The sequence below is a fragment of the Nesoenas mayeri genome, assembly GCF_963082525.1.
Source record: "Nesoenas mayeri genome assembly, chromosome: 8".
NCBI lineage: Eukaryota > Metazoa > Chordata > Aves > Columbiformes > Columbidae > Nesoenas > Nesoenas mayeri.
Genome location: NC_137554.1, coordinates 12072793 through 12097976, shown reverse-complemented (window position 1 = coordinate 12097976; position 25184 = coordinate 12072793). Strand labels below are relative to the sequence as shown.

Genomic DNA, 25184 nt, shown 5'->3' with positions numbered 1-25184 from the left:
TCTGAACTTCAGAAGAAAAATGTGACTATTGATTTAACTTTGCAGAAATATTTGTCTGAGAATGGGTTTTGTTTTACTTGTATCAGTTTATCTCCATACTGAAAAGCAGTGTTAATTACATCCCTGCCACTTTTGTAACTCATCTCAGACTCCTGCATGTGTCTGTCCTCTGGCAGGTGGAATGCAAAGGAAACTGTCTGTTGCCATTGCTTTTGTGGGTGAAGCAAAAGTGGTAGTCTTGGATGAGCCCACTTCTGGAGTTGATCCATATTCCAGGCGATCTATCTGGGATCTTCTGCTGAAGTATCGCTCAGGTAACAGGTTTGAGAGTGGAAATCACACACACACATATGCACACACAAAACCTGTCATAGATGCAGCATGTGCCTGCTGTGTCAACTGTTATGAGTAGTAGAATCTGAATACAAGCAAACAAGATTCTTTGAATGGGTACCTATAGACATGGCAAACCTGGGACCTGGCTCTGATGCAGAGAAAATCCTGCATTAATTGCCAAAAAACTAAGCACAGTTTTCAGTTCCAGAGAGAGTCCATACCTTGAACATTTCTCCTTGATCCTTTTAGGCAGAACCATCATCCTCTCCACACATCACATGGATGAGGCAGACATCCTTGGAGACAGAGTAGCCATCATATCCCAAGGGAAACTCTTCTGCTCAGGCTCTCCTGTATTCCTAAAGAACTGCTTTGGGTCTGGCTTCTATCTCACTCTTGTTCGCAAAATGAAAAACACCAGAACTGGAAGGACTACAGTAAGTATGTGTCTCCCTCCCTGCACAAGTTATCTAAAAATACATGTATTCATGCACTGCACCGGGTAGAAAGCAGTTAAGTGCTGCTTGAGGCTGTGTACAAAACTGGCTTACTTGATGACACCTCGTGAAATTATGTGGATACGTGAGTCTCTCTATAAAAATCTTCTCTGGTTTCATAAATATGTATTCAGCCAGACAGCTGAAAATAATAGGTGGATATGAAGCCCTCAGTGGTGTATATAGTTCACTCTTGTCAGTTGAGGATGTCTAAGCTTTTACCAATCAAGCCACCTTTGTTCATATACAGGTCTTTCTGATTCTTGCTTTTGCAGTACAGTGGTTGTAAATGTGGTGCATTCTAGTAACTAACTCAGGCACCAGAAGAGTTTACATTTATCCATAACTAAACCAGCCTCACAACTTGAGAAGTAGGGATCTGGATTCTTTCTGCTGTTACTAGTGCTGCCAGTCTTAGGAACATCATGATCTGTATACTCATGGCCACTGCTGATCACATTTCCCCTGATATTTTGCATGCAATTTAGAACTTACAAATATGCATTGTGCAGGTCGATTTGTTTTCTGCATTACTTAATCCAGTCCTCAGACAACTTTCCATATAGTATGCTCAAGAAATCCCAGATATTACATATGTTTCACTGTCTCAAGCCATTCAAAGGCTGACAAACCTTACATCCTATTTTGCATGTATCTGAAGCATTTTCGTCTTTGTATCTGTTGCATGTCCATGGTAGTCGCTTTGTAGCTGTGGATCTCAGTGCTCCTGCTCCTGCTCCAGCTGTACACGCAGGACTAAAGAAGGAGCTCCAGAGCAGGAACTGGATGGTAAGAAGTGTGAAGGTTCAACATTCCAGCACATAGCTATGTCTCCTGTTCTGCTGCAATCTCATCTCAGTGATCAGTGCTGCTGAGGCTCACTTTTTCACTTCTTGTGTCTAACATCAGTATTGTATTGTAACATGAATTTGATAAGGTTTCTTCATGGTTTTGCTTAACATTGCCCTTTTTGATGTATATGTGGTCTCAGATATAGATAAACTGTATAGACAGCATGGACTGAGTTTTGAACTACTCTGCACCAAAATGTGTAAGTTATTAATGAAAACTGAAACATTTCTAAAGCAAAGGAAATTGGCCTTCTCAGAAAAAAAGTGTCATTTTGGCTTTTCTGCATAAGAGAAGAAATTAAGTAGATATTCTTGTAGATTTTGTTGCGCTATATTAACAGACCTTAAATAGTTTCCTGCTGCATAGTTCCAAAGCATAACTAGCAACATAACCCAGTCTAATACAGAATTAACTGAGATATCTGTGAGTTGTGTAATAGAGCAGTCTTCTTTTGTAAAATGCAAACAACAGCTTTTGAAATCATGCTTTGCATGGTTAAATATTCATTCTTTGAACACTGTTTGGACTTTTCACAGGAGATCTGAATGAGCTAGCAGAAGTAATTCATCATCATATCCCAGAAGCAAAATTAATTGAAAGCATTGGTCAGGAACTCGTTTACCTTTTGCCCAATAAACATTTTAAACAGCGATCTTATGCCAGTCTCTTCAGAGAACTGGAGGAAACATTGGATGACCTGGGACTCAGCAGTTTTGGAGTTTCAGATACGCCGCTTGAAGAGGTAACAGACAGATTAAAATATCTGTTGATATTACCATCAGTTCCCAGATATTTTCTGAGACAGTTCGTACTCTTAAATATGCCATCTTACTAATTCCTAATATTCCCTTCAAAACCTAGTCACATATGCTGCAGCACACACAGGAAGTCTTTGGGATGGGCACAGAGAAAGGATTCAAACCTCACTTCAAGTCAGCCTTGTGGAGCATGACTCATTAGCCTGAAATCTGTCTTTGTATCTTAGTTTATTCCTTTCTTTATTTTCTGAGGTATTTAATAAGAGACCTCTGTGCAATAAGCAGGAGTACTGAAAAGGTATCTGAATGTTTTTCTCTTACATTAAAGGATGATGCCTAGTGTTCCAGAGGTCAAGTTATTGTATCTGTTCTGTTCCTAACCAGGAGGTGTATTTGTCTCTGGCAGGTTTTCCTAAAGGTCACAGCAGAAGCTGACCCTGGAATGCAAAAAGCAGGTATAGATCCATGAGTCAGTATCTGATAAACTTTTCTTGGGACTATTCTGTGTTCTGAACACCAAGTAAAGAAGAGCCTCAGAACTTTCAGTCTTTGTATGGTGTTCTTGCCAAAATAAATTCGGTCAGTAAATATCTGGTTCTAGGGCCTGACATGATATCTGAGAAACAAGATGAAGTCAGCAGAAAAACTTTTATTTACATTGGATGAGATTCTTAACTATGTAAATAAAAGTGTCAATGGTTTTAGTAGTTTTATAAAAAGTACTTTGCTGACCATTAGTCCATAAACTACATACATGATTAACTTGTTCATCCTGTTAAAAGGAGTGTTAACCTATATGATACCACTACATACAGTCACAGTGCAACAGTTGAAACTAAAGCAATCTGGTGATGTGATATATAGAGCTGGGAAAATCTGGAGGTCATTAAAATGTTTGTGCTAGCTTCATGTATGGAGAACAAAGTGTCTTCTCTGTTCCTTTTCATCTCAACGTAGGAGACACACAAGAAAATGGCTCTACTCTTGGCAAAATTTCTACTGAGAACAAACCATCTGAACAAACCCCACTGGAAACTAATGACACTTCTCGAATGCCAGTAGGCATAGCAGGAGATCAAAATGAAGGCAAAGGGTCCCGACAGTATAAAGGTTTTCAGCTTGTACATCAGCAGATCAAAGCACTGCTCATCAAACGGTTCCACCATGCCTCCCGCAGCCACAAGGACTTCCTAGCCCAGGTACAGACTTGGTTTTGCTGTTCTTGACTCTTTCCCACAACATTGTCAATGATGTTTTTCCCAGCAATGTCTCTATGCAAAGCAACAGCGGTGCTGCAAATAGGTAACAGTGTCCCTAACTCTTCTAGTTATGATTCCAACTCTTCTGCCTCTTATTCTTTCTTTCTTTCTGCCTAGAGTCTATCACCTACAGCAAGTTCATGATTCAAACACTACTAGCTCAGCATTCTATTTTTAACATAATACAGTTTTGCGACAATCAGAATCTTAACTGAAAGCACTGGAAATCAAATCGTTGTTGTTCAGGAGCTAAACCAGATATGATCTGTGTGCCTCTGCCGTCCTTCCTTTGTTTATATATATTATGAGGTGTGTACAGTGTTGCTCTACAACGTATATCTAATAACATATTGTCATGGTTTTATGTTCCCTGCAGATTGTTCTCCCTGCTAGTTTTGTGTTGCTATCTTTAATACTTACAGTCATTATTCCTCCATTTGGACAATATCCTGCCTTAACCTTACACCCTTGGATCTATGGACAACAGTTTACTTTCTTCAGGTAAGAGGAATCACTGAGTAAAACACATCTGTCATATATACACCCTTTTCTCCCTAGTGTTTGGGATCATGGGGCCCTTTCTTTCTGGGCTTTTCTCACTTTATGTGGTATAAAAAAGGACTAACTTCACTGGAATCAGCATAATTAAAACAGAGGGAAAGTGGTGCAAGTGGAGGATACAGCTGCTTGTATGTATAACCAATAGTCCTTCAAATATCTTGCTGTCTTTGATACTGTCTTCTTCCTACCTGAGTTTATGACCTCAACACTTAAAAAGTTACATATCGTGCCTAACAGGGCATCCAGAACAGTTAGAAATTGGACTGTTGAGGATATACCATCTAATTACTCCTATATCCTTAATCTTAGAGAACAATGATATTCAAGCCTATCTACTGACCTGTGGTAGATTTATTTATAGTTAGTATAATATTTGGGCAAAGTTATGGAAATGAGATGAAAGCAGAGACTCTTAAGTTTTAGTAATGCTGCTGTCTAGTAGTTTCTCCCCACACAGCATCCTTTAGCTGGGTCTGGTTTTTTGTTTGTGGTTTGTTTTGGGTTTTTTTGTCTACTAGCACTTTACTTCCTTTCTTTCTTCATAGAAGCTTCAGTTCTGTTCTCTCCAGGTCACTGTACAATTCCTCTGTGCTTCACTTTCACTTCCACATATTCCATAACTGAAGTTGCACCAAGTCAAAAGATGTGCAATGCAGATCTCAAGTAGCAGAGAGCAGCAAAACAGAAGACAATAATTTTGAAGTATTTTCCTTGAGTTCGTACTGAAAATTCACATGAAACTTTAATTTAATTTACACCTAACAATGTATGGAGCAGAGTTTGGTATTCATACTTGTATAACACTTGGCACTAGCAATATTCTGTAGTCTAATGTTGCTAGGTTGTTGTGGACACTTCACAGTTAGCAGCATTGTCTCTTTGGCCTCAGCAAATTAAAATGAAGAATATGTTAATCATTTTCTGATCTTCATCTTCTGAGTGTGACAGGGCTGAGCGGGTAGAAATGTAGATTCAAGCCTTTTTGGAGAGTACAGAGTGTTTCAGAAAGATGGACCCAATTTCAAAGTATAGTGATTCGAAATTCGGTTCATCTTTTTGAAACACCCTGTATTTCTATAGGCCTGCGTCAGAAGTCATGCTTTACTATTAGGAGAAAAGGATCGTTGCTTAACCTGTTAACCATCTTGAAAGGTTCTAGGGATTTTGCATAAATAAATAAAATAACTGAATTATCAGCATTTGGAGAAGGGCAGTTGGTTCTGGCATATGACTGTCCTTCACCAATTGCTATGTGTATTGCAGTACAATAGTTTCATAAAAATTTTTATAGAGGAAGTTCTATCTTATTTCGTTAGCAATGAGCGTCCCGGCAGTGACCAGATGGCCTCCATCACTGATGCTTTCTTGAATAAACCAGGATTTGGAAATCGCTGCATGAAGAATCAGCCTCTTCCGTAAGTTGCTAACTAATCTCTCTTGAACAAGATTCTTGCAGGATGTTACTAATGGAACTTCAGTAGTGAAACAAGAATGAATTGGCTTGACTTCTCACTAGAGCAAATGCTTCAGATATATTGTTGGCAATAATATCTAATATTGGATCAAAAGTAACAAGCAGCAAGACAACAATGGCACTGGATTAAGCACGATTCACAGTGCCCAGTGTGACTAGCTGGAAGCCATCTCATGCAGCCTTGTGTTGAGAATTAAGCAACCTTGAAATGCATGTCAGTAGGCCAGTGGGCTCAGACCCAAATCATCACAGCTTCCTAGGTACTTTCTACATGTGAATCCCCTCAGATTCCTCCTGTTCCTGCTGATGTGTTTAGAAGCAATAGCTTCAGCAATTACTCAGATTGTGAAGTAGCAGTAGGACAGTCTCTGTGATTTGAAGCTATTCTCACTCTGTAGGACAATGTTAGTAGAGCTCTTACTTTAACATTTGTTGTCCTACCCACTTACCCTGCCTGTGAGCTTTGCTTTCAAAGTGTTTCTTACTTGCACGCTATGCTTTGCCATTTGTTCCTTTTCTCCTGCCTCTTTCCTAGTTGTGAAATTCAGCAACTTGATTCTTCTTGCTGTCCTCTTCTCTCTCCCTTCTCCTCCTCTGCCTGGTACAGCAGGAACAAAGAGGAAACTTTAAAAAAAGAAAGAAAAGATGCTGCTCGAGAAGGAAAAAGATCGTTTCTTTGCGAGATTTTGTATGTAGTAATGGGTCAAACACAGCCCCCTTGTTCCTTCAGTGTCTTATCTGCAAGCTAAAGACAATGAACTTGGCAGAGACGAGGCAGAAGATTCTATTTATTCACGTTTACCAAGTACTTTAAAATGTTCTTAGTATTCATAATTCACAGGATAAGGGCTGAGAGGAGAATGTCTGCTGAGTGCATTGTGATTCATGAGCTCTCATGAACTGTATCTCTGCACAGCTTAAAGAGTCTGTTCCCCACACAGGAACTACCCATGCAATAATATGCCAACTGCCTGGAACACCCCTGCTGTTCAGCCTAACCTAAGCAGCCTCCTGCTGAGCCAAAAGTGGAGCCCTGAGAATCCTTCACCTTCCTGCAAGTGCAGTACTCACAAGAAACTCACTATGCTGCCAGAATGCCCTGCAGGCGCTGGAGGCCTCCCACCACCACAGGTAGTGTCCCTGTGCCATAAATCTTTGCCAATTTATGTGACAAGTGCTGGAAAAGTGATTAGTATGTGCCAATATACATGGAAGGAATTGAGTACATTTTCTTATGGGAGCAAGAATTGCTGGAATTTGGAATTCAGTTTCAGAGGTATTGGAAAAGCTTTAGATTAAATTGATTACTCTTTTCATCCAAATGGCAAACTTTTCATATAGAAGAAAATAAAAATAAAAATAAAAATAACAAACCAAAACAAACAAACCCACTTTTTGCCTCAAATAACAATTCTATTTAGAATATTTTCTTTCTTTAAAGAAAGGAGGGGAAGGAGAGAGAAGAAAGCAAGGCAAGAAAAAAATGTCATTATTTTGAAAATAATGGACTGGAGTAATTTCATTTAATATAGAAAAATTAATATTGAGTCAGCCCCAAATAATAATTTTTTTACATGTCTTTTGGTTCCATTTCCAGAAAGTAAGTTCTAAGCTAGCAAAGCCAATGTTTGTATGCATGTGCATGAAGATGAGTAATTTAATAACCACTGATGCTGTATGGAGAAGAGATGAGAGCAACATTCCCACCTGTTCCTATCAGTGAATAATCTTAGTAGTGCCCTTTATAAAATATGTTTGGTCTTTTGAAGAGCAAAGGAAAATTATCACCTGTTAGTGTTTACATTTTCTAAATCTTTTCCTAACAAACTAAAGAAAACTGAACTGCAGCCACTTTTAGAGTAATAGCTCACTACTTTGTCTCACTATGCATGCCATTCAACTTCAGTATTCCTGTTTGCCAGGCTGCACACATTATCCAAATTACTAAAATGATTCTAGTTTTGATACTAATGTCACAAGCTTAATCAATTTCTGAATCCTAATCCATGACACAATCTGTTAAAAATACTGATTCAGCTTGCTTTGGTTTCCCTGTTGCTGTTCACAAAACAACAAAGCAAAGTTGTTTTAAATATCTGTAAAATTCCTGTCTATGAATAAAACCCAACAAACACACACATTATATTGTGACCTTATTCACGGCATCCGAAGTTATTTCTGATTTCCAAGTAATCCCTGTGCAATAAGCAGCCAAAGTCAAACTTTGCTAATTCCATGCTAGTGTATTTGAGAAGGAAATTTAGTCTAAAACTTCAAATCCAAGTAGAAAGTGAATGACCCACTCTCATTTCTGTGATACTATGAACCTGAGCAATTCCTCTGAACCAAAGCTACTTTTGCTGTTTTCCTGACAACACTTAATAGCTTTAGAGACTGTGAATTTTACTGTGATTGATTTGGTTTTCTTTCCAGAGAGTGCAGCACAGCACAGAAATTCTTCAAGATCTGACCCACAGAAATATTTCAGATTTTCTGGTGAAAACATATCCCACTTTGATAAAAGGGAGGTAGGCATGAGTCTTTGTTTTTCACATGTGGTATTTTTGCATCTGGCTATGATATTCTTGTTTAATAACAACATAGCATCTGATGTGCCACAGTATTTTGTAGACTTGAGCATCATATCCATATTCCTGATGCAAGAATAGGAGATGCTGATTTTAGGGCAGTTAAATTGTTTTAATTATACCTATTTGTATAATCAGGTACTTCTTTACAGGCAGAGCTAACTTTCAGTGTTGATGGAATGCCATCTTGATGGTAACTGTGTCAGTGGTGAGAAAACTAATGCCCCAGCACAGCACAGTGAACTGCCTTGCAGAAATACTACTTGGTGTCCCTGGAGAACTGTAGTCACACTAGCATGACTATCTGCCCGAGTTAATTATCACTTGCTTCCCAGAAGTGCTAAAGAGCCAAAGGACAATGTTACATAGATATATCTGTCCTACTGATAGCTCCTCAGCTTGCATGGGTGTTGTGCATGGTAATTAGCTGTGCTGTGTCCATGGTCTATTATTTCTGATTCAGGCCTTCATACCTTTTCAATTCCCACCAGAATTCTTGAAATTCCCATTATATTAGCTATGCACTGGCTGCCTTTGACTGATTCCTCTCAGTATGTCATATTGCTTTAGATGCATCTTTTAAAATCAGTTCATTATGGATTTAGGATAGAGCCAGCATGTGTCACTTTAGAAATCTTGCTTATGTCTATAGGAGCTGGATATGAATCATGTTAGAAAACAAAGCAAAAAACAACAACAATCAAACAAACAAACAAAACTGCAGGGCATATGAAAACTCTTGATAACCCCACAACTCAAAGTAAACAACAATTAAAAAATAAAGCAAATAAAACAAAACAAAAGCTGTCTAGAGGAAACTGGAGGTCTGCAAAGCATAGGAATTCTCATTTAGTTTCCATCTAAGCCTGACAATACCATTGACATTGGTTCAGCACATTAAGAGACAGGTTTCTTTTTGTCTGTTTCAGCTTGAAGAGCAAATATTGGGTCAATGAGCAAAGGTAAGAAACCAATTCACAGATTATGGTGGTAAATACAAGAACAATGAATTTCTGTTTAACCATGGGACATCACAATGTTTCTCTGAATGGACAAGGGGAACAGTATAGATAGTACAGAACAAAGAGATGGCTTCAGTAGGAAATAGGCTGGGAGTCAGCAAGGGTTTTATAAAGACAAGGGGTTATATTTGTTTGGACTACCCCCACAAAGATGGAGGCCAGAGGCACACAATGGAACTCTTTACAGTTTTATTATCTACAAGAGCCAGACTAAAGGGATCTGAGTGATGGAAAGTTACAATACAAAATTGCACTACATTGGAATAGTGCTCCAACACAGCTCTTTTAAAGTGCAGGAGAAAAATACAAACTCTCCAAAAAAAAAAGGACCTGGGTAAGATGAAACCCAGACACCAGCCAATCCAATTCAGAAGTAACAACCGGTAACAACCGCAACTCCCCATCTGTGCTCTGAACACATGCAGTGGTTATAAAACAGATTCCACTAATGCTCCATGCTTATGTAGAGGCATCAGCTAACCCCAGTGTGATGTCTACACTGCAGATACTAAGCTTAGATGACTGGTTAGCCTGAAGAACTTATTCAGTTCTTCATCAGCAGTAGGAATTCACTTCAAAAGTAGCAGCTGGATGACTGGCTTCCTTCACAGAATATCTGCTTGTTCATGTGCAAACATTACTTTCTATAGGATTAAACTTCGGTTCATCTCATATGTTAGTCTTTATCATTATGGAGTATTGGCTGGCACCCGCATTGGTGAATACGTGTTTCTCCCAGGGCAACTGAAATTTTGATGAAGTCCATGCTGTCCTCAGTCCTTCATGCTGCTCAAACAGCTATACGTCAATGAGCTTGATTCAAAGATTTTGCACTGTAGAAATAACTGTCTTCTCCAAATCTTGCACCTAAATGGTCATTTTCTTAGGATCCTGGCACGAACCTCTCAGAAACTGATAGAACTTCTATTACTTGTAAGGCCTATGAAGACCTAATACAACATGTTAGAAAAAGTGTGGACTTTGTTATACATTAATTGTATGATGTATAGAAAAAAACCCTACACATTAAGCATATTTTTAGTACTTCCATCAATGTACAGAGTTTGGGGTCTGTGGTACAAGTGACTGATGATATTGTTCTCTTTGTTAGATACGGAGGCATTTCTATAGGAGGAAGGCTCCCGGTCCTTCATGTTTCTGGAGACCAAGTTGTCAATTTTTTAAGTGATCTTGGCCGAATGATGAATGTGACAGGAGTAAGCAAGAATTTTATGGGGTTTTTTTGTCTCTTTACTAAAGAATTGTTACAAAGCTGAAAACCTGCAGCACTGTATTTCACCGAGACAGCTGACCTTTAGCCTTTTTCTTTTAGGGGCAAAGTTCACTGGCTGCTGCTAAAGAAATGTCTAATTTCCTCAAATACATGGAAACTGAAGATAATATTAAGGTATTTGCTGAAAGTAGTCTCCTAACTCTCAGTTTTCCTTGACATAGACTTCAAATTGTGAGAATATTGCTAGTGGCATTCTCAGATGCAAGAAGAGCTGAAATGCTCTACTTATTACTAGTAATATGGGATACAGCATTAATGCAAAATTATTTCTAATGTGACATATTTTTTTTTTAACCATGTTCTTTAGTACTTCAGGCTGTCCTAAATACTTTCAAGTAGGACACATTCTGCTACATTTTAAAATGTGCTTCTATAAAATCCCTTGGCTGTGGTTGTCCAACCCTTTTAAAAGCACAGTATGTGAGCTCCTCCTGCTGGACTGTGGCTAGGAGCTATGAATTCCTGGTGCTGGATTCTTCCCTGCTGACAATGACCACCAAAGTAGACAAAAGGCAGCCAAATTTTCTCCTGCAGCTCAGGGTTATTAGTGAAGGCTTCTTAAATGAATCTGTGCTTTCTGACTCTTTTAGGTGTGGTTTAACAATAAAGGCTGGCATGCTATGGTTAGTTTTCTTAATGTAGCAAATACTGCAATCCTTAGAGCTAACCTGCGGACTGGCCAAGCCCCTGAGGAATATGGGATCACTGCTATCAACCATCCTCTGAACCTCACCAAGGAGCAACTCTCTGAAGTCACTGTGTAAGTCTGCCTGTGCTCTGCTGCTGGCTCTTACACCTTCCTCTCCTGGCAGCTTACCACCTCTGGTGTACTCACACGCTGAAGAGAAACTGTTCAATTGACAGAACTTGGAGGCCTTTCCCCAAAGTTGTGTTCTCATCAAGAATTAGATATACAATCTATTATTTTCTGTCTCATTATATTCCTGTAGGAGTTCATTCCCATCCCACGTAGGAGCTATGACCATTGGTAATACATGATTACATGTTTCTGTTGATTCCCAAGCATAAAGATTCTGAAGACTTTGTTCATGCTCCAAAGCCAATAGATCTGATTATGAAATAGCAGAGATAATAATCAAAAAAGGAATCATAAATTGTCCTTAATTGACTGCAGGCAGGCAGTAGTCAACAGCCTCCATCTAGGTGCCAAGGATAGCACGCAGGCAGATTTTTTTTCAATGGCATGTAGTAGGCTTTGTGTATTCCAGAATCTAAAAGCCATAATTTATTGGAAAAGACACACCTAAGAAGACGTTAATTCCCACTAATCTCTCCATTAAGTGCAGAATTCAGTGGCACTGGAAACTTTGGCCTTAGCACAGAGGCAAGATCTGTGCTTCATCTCACTGTCTGCAACTTGCCTCTTTGAGTCCCTCTTTTCCCAGCTCCCAGAGCACTTTAACTGTTCTGCCTTAATGTCCAGTTTGAGACACACCTTACAGGAAAGGCTGTCAGACTGAGATATATAAAGGAGTTGAACTGTTCCAGAGAATAAAGGCAAGTAGAAATCAGGGAATAGTGCCACCAACATCCATATTTATTAGCTACAGTCCCAAACACAACTTGGGAAAATACACTAGCACATTTTGAAATTGGAAGTCTTCTACTTTCAAAATAACCTTGCTACTTCTAGATATTAATATTCCCTGCAAATTCCCCAAATGCTAATATAGTGTTATGTTGCATCCATTCCTTTGCTTACAGTCCCTTCTTGTGCTCTCTTTCAGGCTTACCACTTCCGTGGATGCAGTTGTTGCCATCTGTGTGATTTTTGCTATGTCCTTTATACCGGCTAGTTTTGTTTTATACCTCATTCAAGAACGTGTAACAAAAGCCAAGCATCTACAGTTTGTCAGTGGTGTGAGCCCTGCGATCTACTGGCTAACTAACTTCATGTGGGACATAGTGAGTAACTGCTGATCTGATTTGAGAGCCTGAAATTATTCCTGGGTTTGCATGAACTGGGGACTAACCTGTGCATTGAACGATGGTGTTTCTGAGCATTGCAAAGCAATGGTTTCTTTAAGAGTTTCTCACAGAGCATGCTAAGGATCTGACCTCATAACTAGTTAGAGATGTAGAAATCAACTCAGGTGCACAGCTCATTATTCAACTAATGAAGCTGAAATTGTTATAATCTTACGGTTTCCAGTACTTACAACTCTATGTATAATAAAGTAAAACTTACTATAGCAGGGAAAAGCCCAGTTGCCTGATGCTAGTCACTCTGGCTCTCTAGAAGAAGGATAACATGTTTTGAGATTTTCAAGAAATGTAAACGGGAGATTCACAGGCTGCTGGAACCATAGCTGGAGGCCAGATTAAATATTCTAGGATGTCTAAAATAACATAGATGTATTTGTTTAGGTCACTGAATCATGTTCACTGTGTTATTTCAATAGGATTTAGACCACAGGCCCAGGCTTGCTTAGGCAGGTCTCAGCTACTCCTCAGGCCACGTTGTCACAAAGGAGCAAATTTTTTGCCTGGTTGAGGCACAGCAAGGGGCTTGTTTTCTAGCCATGCCTTCCCAACAAAGAGAGTGGCCAAGGGCTTGTGCAATAAGAAAAGCATGAACATGGAACTGGAAAAAAAAAAAAAAAAAAAAGACCAAAACTCTTTGGGCTTCAGAAGGTGAAAGTAAAGGTGAAGGCTCTTTCAGGTGAAGGTAAAACAAAACATTAATTTACCAAATGAGGGAAAAGAATCAGGTCTCTTAATTTCTGTCCCCTGCTCGTCACAGCAGCCTCCCAGCAGCTACCGTGACAGGAATTCTGCTTGACCATGGCCCTTGACAGCGTGATGCAAAGGTATTAGTTAATGTTAGCAGTTCTGTGAAACTACACCTTCCATTCCGCATGGGGAGCTCCGCACATTGCAGTAGACTAGGTCTACTAATACTCAACAGAGAAATTAAGAAAAGTGGTGGTCAAGCATACTCACCTTAGCCTCCTCCCAGGAATGTGGCTCAAGTAACTAGCTTTTTCCTTCCCACACAGCCTTTGCATCACCAGAAACTGCACCTCCCTTGCATGCCCATGGCCTCTTTCTGTGGGAAGCCTGCCACCAGGACCATGAAATAATTGCCTCCCAAACCATAATCAAATAAACAATATATCTTGTATTTCTGATGAACAATCTTGTAAAAGATGTCTCAGAAAAATGTCACATGCTGCAAGGACCCATTGATCCAAAAGCTTGAGCGTGACTAATCTAGCTCGTAAGTTCCAGGGTTCCTCAATACAAAATCATTTGGAATAATATGTAGGATCTGGATATGTTTGCAGACCTTCTCAGGTCTCACACACTCATCTTCACCCTGTGATGTGGCAGGTGAATTATACACTGAGTGCTGGAATGGTTGTGGTTATATTCGCTGGATTCAACAAGAAAGCCTACACTTCTCCGACTAATCTCCCTGTGCTTGTTGCCTTGCTGCTTCTGTATGGGTGAGTGTTCAAGGTTGTTCCTGCATGTGGGGCCCTGTATTTCACATGGAAATTGTTTAATGTTATTGAGCTCGGTGCTTAGTGAAATCCAGCTTTAAAGAATAGAACTGAGTGGGTACAATACAGGGTAGAACTGGATTCTGTCCCTGATCCAGGATATTTACACTCTCTGGTCACATGCTGTAAAGGAGACTTTTTTGTCACTGACTTGCATTTTTAAGTGTTATATGTGATCCTTAGAGGAAAATATATTTGCTTGGTTTGCTGCTTTCTGATATGTACATTGTGTAGGGTTTTAGTGGTTGTTTATTCACCTTGTTAATAACTTTCATCATTTAACCCCAGAGCAGAAAGTACTGATCTTCAATGCTTTTTTGACTTCAAATGAGCATTTGTGTTGGCAAAATAGCATTTTACAGGGCTGATTGAAATTCTGTTTCTCACATTTAATTAGTGATCATACATTTTTACCTATAAAATCATATTCCTGATAGCCCTTCAGCTGATGTAGTCTATGCAAAATGGTTCACCAGTTCTATTTCTAGAGTAAAAAAAGAAATTAAGCTTTTCACATCCTCCTATGTATATCACAAATTAAGCCTAAGAAGGAACAATTCTTGTCTCGGCAGACTACCTTTAATTTTCTGAAGTCTTCATGTTCTTTAAATGAAAATCCTGAGAAAATGCAAAGCATTATCATCATTTAATCTCTGTAAAATACCCAATGTTAAAAATGTGATCAGAATGTTTATTTGTTTAACTTTTCATTATTATCTTTTTAAAGTGCAATAGTGGTATCTTTAATGAGTTTTACATGGCTCTGTGGAGGGTTTGTTTTTTTTAAAAAATACACTAATTCATGTCTGTGTGGATGGACATTTAAAATGTCTTTGCATATTTTAAAGCATCTACCAAGATGAAATTTTCAGAAAAAATACAATCACATGGCAGTTACTTCAATATAAATTTCATAATTTGCTATTTAAAATAAAAAACAGAAAGAAAGGTAAATTTATAGAATCATCTATTAGCCCTTGTGCCCAGCTGCAGTCACAATGGGAAACTCAGGATGATTCTTTGTCCTGTTAAGCAATTCAAGTTGTCATTACTAAATTCTTCCTAGTCAGACTGACAGTTGCTAAGCATTGTAAGTTTATTCCAGAGGAATAATCCTCTTGTGCTGCTGAATGTGCTTTTGCTGTGTCCCAGAAAAAGCAATAGCAGAGGAAGCTCCAAATCAGGAGTAAAATACACAACGGCAGAGGAGCTGGAAAATAATATCAAAATTTATAGAGTTTCTGATTTCTTTGGACAGTTCAAAGGCTGAGGAGTATCTAGCAAAGTAGTATATCATGTTTGCTTTATCTTGTTCCTCCCTCCTGGTGTAAAATCCAGTGAGATGTGCAAGGATACCTTGGGTGATAGTAACCTTGCTAGCATTAAGTTTTCTCAGTTTAGCTGTTTCTATTGTCCTGCATTTTAATGGCAAAAAAAAGTCTAAGTGGAAAAGCTTTTTAAGTGGTAACCAGAAAAAGAATACTGCAGCGGTATCTCTGGTTGGTTACACCATTTCATTACACTTGGGATGAAAAGAAAGCTCAACTTTGTGTTTTCATTAGGTCAACTGACATGACAATACTGAAAAGCTGTCATCATAGTTTTTCTCTCTTTTGCATGCAGATGGGCAGTAATTCCCATGATGTACCCTGCTGCTTCTTTCTTCAATGTTCCTAGCACTGCTTATGTTGCATTATCTTGTATTAATCTCTTTGTGGCGATCAACAGCAGCGCCATTACTTTCATCCTGGAGTTATTTGAAAATAACCCGGTAAGTAATATTTTTGTTGACACATGATTTTGAAGAGCTGTGCAAAAGGTGTCCAAACATAACCATCTCTAACAGTATGTGTCTTTCTCTACCTTGCCATTTTCCATGGCAGTAAATGAGTGGGGAACTTGCTGAGTAACTGCAGGGACAGGTGAGCAGAATAACCCAGAGAAGTGACTCAGGGTGATTGATATCTTGGGCTACCCACACAAGGAATGACATTGAGTGTTCTTCATCCCTATAAGCAAGCTTCTGTTCACTTTCACAGTTGGGGAGGAGGGAACATGGCACTTTGTGCTTGCTTCTGCAGCTTGTATTGTACAGGAAGAGGTAGATGGTAGAAAATCAGAGTCACCACTAAATAAGGAAAGACATTCCTGTTAGTCATTGCATTAGAGAAGATGTTCTGCTCACAGTAGAATTTGAGAATTTCCCAAAAATGGTTTAAAACCTCCAAGAAGGTGATAAAAAGGACAAGAGCAGACAGAATACAGCGAGTGCTGAAATTAGTTCTTAGAAAGGCTAAGAGATCAGTTTATAAAACCCTGTTGGCTTGTATGCACTACTACTACCACCTCTACAGTTGTTGAAACTCTGACCACTGAGATTAACACCCTTTCTACAGCTGACAGCAATCCAATTAACTATCATTACAGATAGTGCATTTTCAAACACTATGTGCTGATCAAGCATTGTTGTTTGCTGGGGAGGAGAAACAGATCTTGGTTTAGTTCATGGTTTCAAGGGCCAGTTTTACAATGCTTTTCATTTTTTGGTGTTCCTGCATTCTCAGCCAAGCTTATTGATAGCACAGGGTTCAGTCTAGCTCTGTTCAGTCTGTGGAAGAGCAGGCCAGTATTGTTTTCTGTGAGAATATGCCTCTGTCGTAGACACTGTGTATTCAAGGGAAAATTACCCTTCTCTGGGTTCAGTGTCGGTGCAGCTAGGCTGCTGCTGGCACTTACACTGTTCTGGGTATCTCCACATTGCACCAGAGTCTACTGTGTAGTTGTGCCCAGATGCTGGTACTTTTCAATATTGTGGCAGTCCTGATTATGGAAATATTTCAGCTATAAATAAAGATGTTATGACAGAAAAATAACACTTTCTTGTTGCACACAGTTACTGTTTATAATAGCTGACACCAGAATTGCATATTACCTCTGCTACATAGAGAAATACTTCGTTACGAAGATTAATTTTTCTCCACATTGACAGTTTTTCACAAGCACCTTATCTGGTGCAATATATGCCAGCATTTGGCTGTGCTGTGTTGTAGGTTGCAGATGCTCTGAGTGTAACTTGATAAATACTGTTTCCTCTGTTGTAAGAACACAGAACATCCAGTTTCTCTGACATGACAAGAAATTTTCACTCATGTTGCTGTGTTTTCTTAAAGAAGTCTGGTTTCAACTGCTTATTATGTTGTTTCTGTTTCTTATAGTCTTTGCTGAAGTTTAATAAAACATTGAAAAATGTGTTGATTGTCTTCCCACATTTTTGTCTGGGCCGTGGACTAATTGACTTGGCCATGAACCAAGCTGTCACTGAAGTATTTGCCAGGTTTGGTAAGTAAGAGGCAATAAGCAACAAGTTATATCAGCATCACATGTCCTGACTGTGGATGAGATGGTCGCAGGTGTTCTCTTGGAAAATAAATGGCTGTTTCTGAACTTCTCCCCTTTTACATCTTCAGATGGATAAGGAGTATGAAAGTTCAGCCTCTCAGAAGGAATTGCAGCTGCTGATACAGCTGCCAGAACTGTACAGCCCAACCAGTAATCTGTATTGGAAATGAACCCATTTGTTCAGTGCCAGACTCTGATGTCTTTTTATCATTTGTTCTGAAGTCCTTAGATTATCACAGGAGGATATATTATTTCATTTCATTTGAATACTTCAGCAGGCCTCGTGTTAATGCTTCAAGTGGCTGCTGTTATTCAAGCATATCTTCTTGGGATATGTTTATTATCAGACAACTTCTTATTAAAAGACTAGTAATGTAGCAGAACTCATCTGTTTTTATTCAGAAAATTTGTCTTCCTCACAATCCATGCAAATTTCATGTTATGGTGTTCAAATAAGTGCATATTCAGAGAGCTGTTCTCATGCAGCAGCTGAGAATGGAGTGTATTTTCTTAGGAATCTTTATAAGACACTATCAAATTGAGACATTGCCTGGTCATAATTAAATAAAGTACAGATTTTTGTCCTAAACCATTATGATTATGCCTTCTGTTCTGATGAGCAGTGCTTTGTTTCAGCAGTGTTTCACCTTGCTTTCTGGTGTTCTTTCTCCAAAGGTGAGGAACGTGTTTCCAATCCTTTTCAGTGGGACTTTGTTGGAAAGAACCTGGTTGCCATGGCTGTTCAAGGGGTTGCATTCTTCATTCTGAATCTCCTTATGCAGCACCATTTGTTCTCCACAAGATGGTATGTCTGAAAGCTTTTATTAATGTTCCTTTTTCAACAGGTTGAGTGTCTTTGTTATTCTCTATGTCCTCCTTTTTTCTTTTTCTCTGAATTTTTCAGCCTTTATTTCTGTTTACTTACCTGATTTCATCTTAATTTGTTGATATCCTGTTTCAATAAAGCATTATCTTAACAGGATTTAAGAATTTATTATTAAATACATTAATTTTCTTGAATTAAGACTTTTGGGTTTTTTAAGATTAAGACACTAATAGTGAGATTATAAAATGACTTGGAAAGTGTGTAGTGGCATGAGGTACTGGTCTGACATTCCAAGACAGGAATTCTAGTCCATTGCAGAGGACAGTGGCAGCCTTGACACTGTGCAAGCTTCCCCTCTCTGCTTCACAAATGTGCCTCTGTCTCAATGAAAGCAGCTGCCTTCCAGGTGTGAGTGGATTTGAGATTGCCAATGAGAGTACTAGTTGTTATATTTATAAAAATATTGTTTTACAGGGAGGTCTACTCAAAAAAATCTGTAGGACTGTCATTAGCTACTGAAGAGCAGCCAAATAGTGAAAGTTGTTGCTGAGGGAAGATTATGTCATATCAGTGACTAGCAAGGAATGCTCTTTTGAGCAAGCCATTTCCACTGGTTTTAGTATTTAGAGATTAACTTTCAGAGATCAGGGATTTTTCTAACAGCAGGAATGCTCTGGCCAATGTGACATTGTGAAGTTTCAATCCCACTGCTTCCACCAGTCACATTTTTGACAATTGCTTAGCCATTCTTTCACACTGATATTCCAACAGCACCCAGTGCAACTCTTTGTTTCTACAATCAATGTCTTGGATTTTTCCAGGTTTGCTGAGACTGCCATGTCACCTATTATGGATGAAGATGAGGATGTTGCAGAAGAAAGAAAAAGGATTATTAGCGGAGGGAACAAAACAAATATCTTAGAAATACAAGAACTGACCAAGGTAATATTTTGAGAAGAATTAAAAAAATTAGTGTAGTGTAAATGTATTATTTCAGAATGCATTTCAGCTGTGGATTCAGATGGTGGTGCTTTCAAAATCAACTTTGTGCCTCAGAAGGAAACAAACATTTTGGAAGTCAAGGCTTGACATATTATTTGGCTTATTTCCTTTGATTAGAAGTCAAATCACAGAAAAGTCCCACAAGGACAGTGTAATCCTCCCTACTTAAGGTTTTTCTCTTACCTCACATGATCTGACATGACTGTCATCTATTGAGTGTCCATTTCTACTACTAGTTTTTCTTCTACAATGTTGTTTTTTTCCATAGGTGAGTTTCAATCTCAAGTTAACCGTTTTGTTGCTTTCACATCGAGGGCTGTAGTTATTGCTAATTTATCTTCTTTCTAGACATTGAAGACATCTGAGCTATGCTATCAGAATGTACAAAGACTACACATATTGCTGGGATCTCATGAATAGGGAACTTGGAGTATCGTTCTTCAGACTATGTTGCTGTATTGTTCTGCTTTGTTCTAATATGTCAAAGATACTTTGCCCCAGCAAAGCATCAGGTCTGTCCCCTGGTGCTAAAGATATGAAGTAAAAGGCTGCATGCAGAAAAAAATGGCATTTTTAGGGGTCATTACAAATTTATTTAATGTTACTAAATGTCTGACTTTATAGAGTGTTTACTCTTTCTTTTTAACTTATTTATTCCTGTCTTTGTTCTAAATTTGCCTCATCCGAATAGCATTAAACTAAAAAATTCAGAAGACTTTCTTTGCTGTAGATGTCCTGAAATAAGATTTTTTTTCCTGTCAATTTAGATTTATGCAGGTAGACACAAGCCTGCAGTCGACAGACTCTGTGTTGGCATCCGTCCCGGGGAGGTAGGTTGTTCAGTAACACTAGATTACATTCCATGGATTTGTTCAGATTTCATGCCCCTGCTGATTTGCAAGTTGGAAATACTAAAGAATGTGATACTTTTTGTAATTTAGTGCTTTGGTCTTTTGGGAGTGAATGGTGCTGGCAAAACAACAACATTCAAAATGCTGACTGGAGATACTGATGTGACATCCGGAGATGCTGTAGTGGCTGGTAGTAGGTAAGTATCTCAAAAAAAGCTTGTCACAGTCAATTTACTGTGGTAGAACTGCCCAGATCGTAGTCTAAATGACCCAGCAGCTCTTCTACAGTTTTATGGCACTGAGACCACAGCTAACACACACTGACACTTTATACTTTTAACACTCTGTTGTAAAATCTGTGCGTAAGTTACAGCAATGCTAACAGTGGGACAAGGCAATTGGATCTCATGGCAAGAGCTTGCAAACATAAGATAACCAGGCAAACAGGGTACTTTGAGCTTTGGGACTTTTCTATGGTTGTTTCTAGCATCTTTGTTTACACAGAGCTGGCATAATGTCATAAGTTAATATAGCACGATTCTGGTATTCACTTAGCTTAGTTCCAGGTTGTGTGTCGTCGTGCGTTAGGTGTAGCTGGAATTTGATTCTTTGTCCATTGATGTGACTTGAAAAATAGCTATTTTGTTGCCAGACATAGTCCTGGGCAATCTGCTCTAGGTGACCCTGCTCAAGCAGGGCGGGTGGACAAGGTGATCTCCAGAAGCCCCTTCTAACCTCAACTATTCTGTGATTCTGTACTTCTACTATTACCACCAACAAAGTGTTAGCCTTGTGTCTTACCTATCTGCTCCCAGTGACCACACTCTTGAGAGGAAATGAACTGGGTTTTTTTTCTCCTAGAAATAGACATTTGTAAAAAACATTATCTGAGTGGCTGTTCAAAGAACTTCTTGTTAAGCTAGCCTGTACTTAAACAGGAAAATGGGTGAGAGGTAATGGGCTTACACTCTTAACCAGGACTGAGTTGACTTAGAAGATAGTATATTCCTCGCTATTCTGTACAGACAGCTATTTTAGTAAGACGTTCTGTCAAGAAGTCATTTACCTCTTACGAGAGCTGTTGCCCCAAAAGATAAATATTTTATTCAAATTGTCTCTACCTCCCTTAAAGCTAGTGTTGTATATCTAAGATTCTTTTATCTGTTTCTCCAGTATATTGACCCACATTTCTAATGTACATCAAAACATGGGATACTGTCCTCAGTTTGATGCCGTTGATGACCTGCTCACAGGACGAGAACACCTCCACTTATATGCACGCCTGCGGGGGATTCCAGCAGAGGAGATCAAGAGGGTAAAGCATTCCTGGTTCTGGCTTATACCTAGTTAAAGTGAATATTTGTGATGATTAACTGGGTTCATAACAAGCCAAGGGCCAGAATTTCCAAAGTGGGTTTGCCATTCTGTGTGTTGAAGTCCTGGGAGTGGTTCCTGTCATTCAAACCATTAAGTACAAGACTGCACTATCAAATAGCATTAATGGTACTTGCAAAACTGTGATGCCAACTGTGGAAGGCTAAAGATGCAATTGCTGTAACTCAGAACTGCACTGGCTGCTGTTTTGTTCTTGTCTTTAAAGCTGTTTATGTATAAGAAAGAAAACATGAAGATTCCAGAAGAAAATAATTTAAATTATTGCACGGATAGGAAGTATACAGTTGACACTGGTTTGTGGCTTTCCCTCAAGTGGTTATACTTCCTCTCATCATCATAAATATTTCCGACTCCCCTGTTCCATTTCTAAAATGAATGTGCTTAAAACCCAGGGGATTGCTGTGCTTCTGCCAGAAGAGGGATGTATCAGCAGTCCTGTCTGTTATGCATTAGCTGCTGTGTGAAAAATATGGTCTTTCTCATAGGTTGCTGAATGGGGCATCCAGAAGCTGGGACTTCCTATGTATGCAGACCACCTGGCTGGTACCTACAGTGGTGGCAACAAGCGCAAGCTCTCCACTGCCATTGCACTGATAGGCTGCCCACCACTTGTCTTGCTAGTAAGTGTCATGGTAATGCAGCTCTGTGGTAGTTCAGTAGAGCATCTCATAAAACTACGTGCTAAAGAGGCACCAGGATATTTATGACAGTCCTTGCAAGCTCCTTTCTGCCCTCAACTTACATCAATGTAATTTTGAGTTCTTTAATTTCAGGTGTAGACAGGGATGCATAATTATGTTTTCAATGGATCCCAAGCAATTATGAAAGAAATGTCTTCAACGAAGAATGGTTTGAGAGAAAATCTATAATCCAGGCATCTGAATTTAAATCCATGTTTGGTTTCAATCTGACTTTTCTTATCAGGTTATAATCACTCATGTAAAATATGATCTTCTGACATACACCTTGTTGCTTTACCCATCAGAACAGAAGAAGGTAGCTACCCTTTTGCAGCCTCTAATATCTTTGGAATAAATTATATAAATCTAGACTAAACTATACAAACGCTGAAATGTAATTCTCATAAAATAACATAAGTTATCAGATAATTACATAGCTCAAGGGAAATTCTAAATGCGATTACTACATTCTTTGTTTAGATTATACTGTACCACTTTAATATTTGTAGGCTAAAAAGAAAAATTTTAATAGCGTGGTTCCTTATGCCATTTAATATGCCTTTGCATGTATTCTGCCTCTATGTAATACACAGCCAGATGAAATGTTTTCTCATAATTTCTTCAGACAAAATGTTGAACAATTTTTTTTTCTCCAAGATTTTAAAAAATTGTTTGTTACTAACTCAGTTAACTGATTTATGCAGGACCACATCCTTAATTGGTGTAAATCAGGGTGACTTCACTAGCTGCTTGGGTTGAAAAATGTGTTCTGTATGTTTATGTAAGTATTATAAGAAGGTTACCTGAGAAGAACTCACTCACCTCTTACAAGAGTTGTTGACCCAGAAAAGGAAGATTTTATTTGAAATGTCCATCTCTGTCTTAAAACTAGTATTATAGGTATAAGATTATTTTATTTTTTCCCCTGCATATTGGTCTATGTCTCAAATATCCATCAAAACATGGGAGCCAAACTTGACACAATTTGATGTAGCTGCTGGTGCATGAGCCTCTTTCCATTTATTACTATTTTGGGTCCTAAATGTTTTTGTAACAAGGTATCACTACTCCTTACATTTTTGATATTTAAGACCCTAGACTGGGTACTACCTTGGTCATAATGGTCACTGCGTTCCCTTCCCTGTAGCTTCCCTGTAGCATTATATTCTCACCTGCAATTTCTTGTTTCCTCACTGCTTTGTGCCAAGAAGGACATTATTTCCTGTTTTCTCGTATAATTCTTAAAGTGCGTGTGCTTTCTCAAGGCACAGATTTCAGTAGGGAAGCAGCTATATGCTAAGGCCCAAACACACAATGACTTGATTCTAAATAGATTTTATCTTTCTTATCTGCTTCTCTGGCTCTAATTGTTTTAACGGTTCCCTTACAGGATGAACCGACTACTGGAATGGACCCTCAGTCCCGGCGCCTCCTGTGGGACTGTATTGTCAGTGTGCTCAGAGATGGGCGAGCTGTGATTCTAACCTCACACAGGTAAAAAGAGTTAGAATTCAGAATCCCAGAGAGGCTGGAGTCCATTCGCTGGCTTTTATCTCAAATATCTGTTCTGTGTTTTGAAAGTATGGAAGAATGTGAAGCCCTTTGTACCCGTTTAGCCATCATGGTAAAAGGTACCTTCAAATGCCTGGGCACAATTCAGCAGCTAAAATACAAGTAAGTAGAATACTTTTATGGTGTTTTTAATGAGAAAACTTAGTGTGTGTGACATGTACCGTTCTTAATGCAGCAATCCAATCTGAAGAGCTGTTTTTTGAACAGAACCCTTTCTGTGTGCAACTCTGGTATCCTAGACAATTTGAGCAGATCTCATTTCAACTTCGTTATGCTACATGCCACTTCTACAGGGCAAACACAGGACTTCCTACATAGCTAGATCTTATGCATTATCTTTCAGATACAGTTAATGTTTTCATAGCTGCTGAAAATCAGTCTTCTTCCCAAATAATAAAACCATCTCTTCATCCAATTCCCAAATCTACATGTGCTTCCCAGGTTTGGAGATGGCTACATTGTCACCCTGAAAATCAAAGCTCCGAAGCCTGGAATGCCTCCAGATCCTACTCCTGCTGAGCAGTTCATACGCATGAACTTCCCAGGGAGTTTACAGAGAGAAAAACACTACAACATGCTGCAGTATCAGATTTGCGCCTCCTCTCTGGCTAAGATTTTTCGGTTAATAATCTCCAATAAGGAAAACTTGCATATTGAAGAATATTCTGTGTCTCAAACAACTTTAGATCAGGTGAGTGAAAAATAAAGCATCCATGAGAGAGACTGTCTGGTGAGAATTAGGCAGTGCAATGGGGATGTATCCAAACTACCGAAGGACCAAAATGTTCAGCGTAGAGAATTATCTTGCACCTCTTTCTCAGACAATATTCCCAGACCCCTCATCAAAGAGCAACTAGACACACAAAACCTGGAAAGTCCACTGGGGCTCTTGGCAACACCTACTTGCTAGAAGATGTTAGCCCCATCTGCCTGCTTTCCGAAGTAGCAAAGCTGTCTTTGATAGGGATGCTGGAGAGACACTCCTGTCTGCCATACTGCTTCTTACTAATGTATTTGGTTTCCTCTTTCCCATCACAAACAAATTCAACTTATGTTGTGCAAGCCATGCAAACCTTGGTGAACCCATCTTGCCTAAGAAAAAATAGAATTTTAGTTGCAAGTGCATCCAAAGGAAGGAAGTTGCAAGGAATTTTATCAAAATAAAGAAGTGATTAATGAACTCTTCTGATACACAGTGTCTTAGTTCAGTTCATGTCTATGGATTCCCCTTTCTACCTCTTCCCTGCAAAGAGAACAAGACTATGTGAATTTACAGAGACATTCCACTAAC

At 38.9% G+C, this 25184-nt stretch overlaps 1 protein-coding gene across 1 annotated transcript in view; it reads left to right on the top strand.

The window, feature by feature from the left end:
• ABCA4 (ATP binding cassette subfamily A member 4) overlaps positions 1-25184 on the top strand; it is a gene marked incomplete at both ends in the record, with an annotated part of 71229 nt that overhangs the window by 45875 nt on the left and 170 nt on the right. The window contains 27 exons of the mRNA XM_080349251.1: positions 177-314; positions 586-773; positions 1532-1622; positions 2222-2427; positions 2850-2898; positions 3401-3642; positions 4079-4203; positions 5580-5678; positions 6679-6868; positions 8171-8265; positions 9255-9287; positions 10459-10564; positions 10681-10755; positions 11232-11401; positions 12390-12567; positions 13996-14111; positions 15792-15939; positions 17384-17507; positions 18243-18372; positions 19215-19335; positions 20163-20225; positions 20337-20443; positions 21420-21561; positions 22127-22261; positions 23712-23815; positions 23903-23995; positions 24335-24584. Coding sequence (XP_080205377.1) covers positions 177-314; positions 586-773; positions 1532-1622; positions 2222-2427; positions 2850-2898; positions 3401-3642; positions 4079-4203; positions 5580-5678; positions 6679-6868; positions 8171-8265; positions 9255-9287; positions 10459-10564; positions 10681-10755; positions 11232-11401; positions 12390-12567; positions 13996-14111; positions 15792-15939; positions 17384-17507; positions 18243-18372; positions 19215-19335; positions 20163-20225; positions 20337-20443; positions 21420-21561; positions 22127-22261; positions 23712-23815; positions 23903-23995; positions 24335-24584 — 3518 coding nt within the window. The remainder of the gene's footprint in view (positions 1-176; positions 315-585; positions 774-1531; positions 1623-2221; positions 2428-2849; positions 2899-3400; positions 3643-4078; positions 4204-5579; positions 5679-6678; positions 6869-8170; positions 8266-9254; positions 9288-10458; positions 10565-10680; positions 10756-11231; positions 11402-12389; positions 12568-13995; positions 14112-15791; positions 15940-17383; positions 17508-18242; positions 18373-19214; positions 19336-20162; positions 20226-20336; positions 20444-21419; positions 21562-22126; positions 22262-23711; positions 23816-23902; positions 23996-24334; positions 24585-25184) is intronic.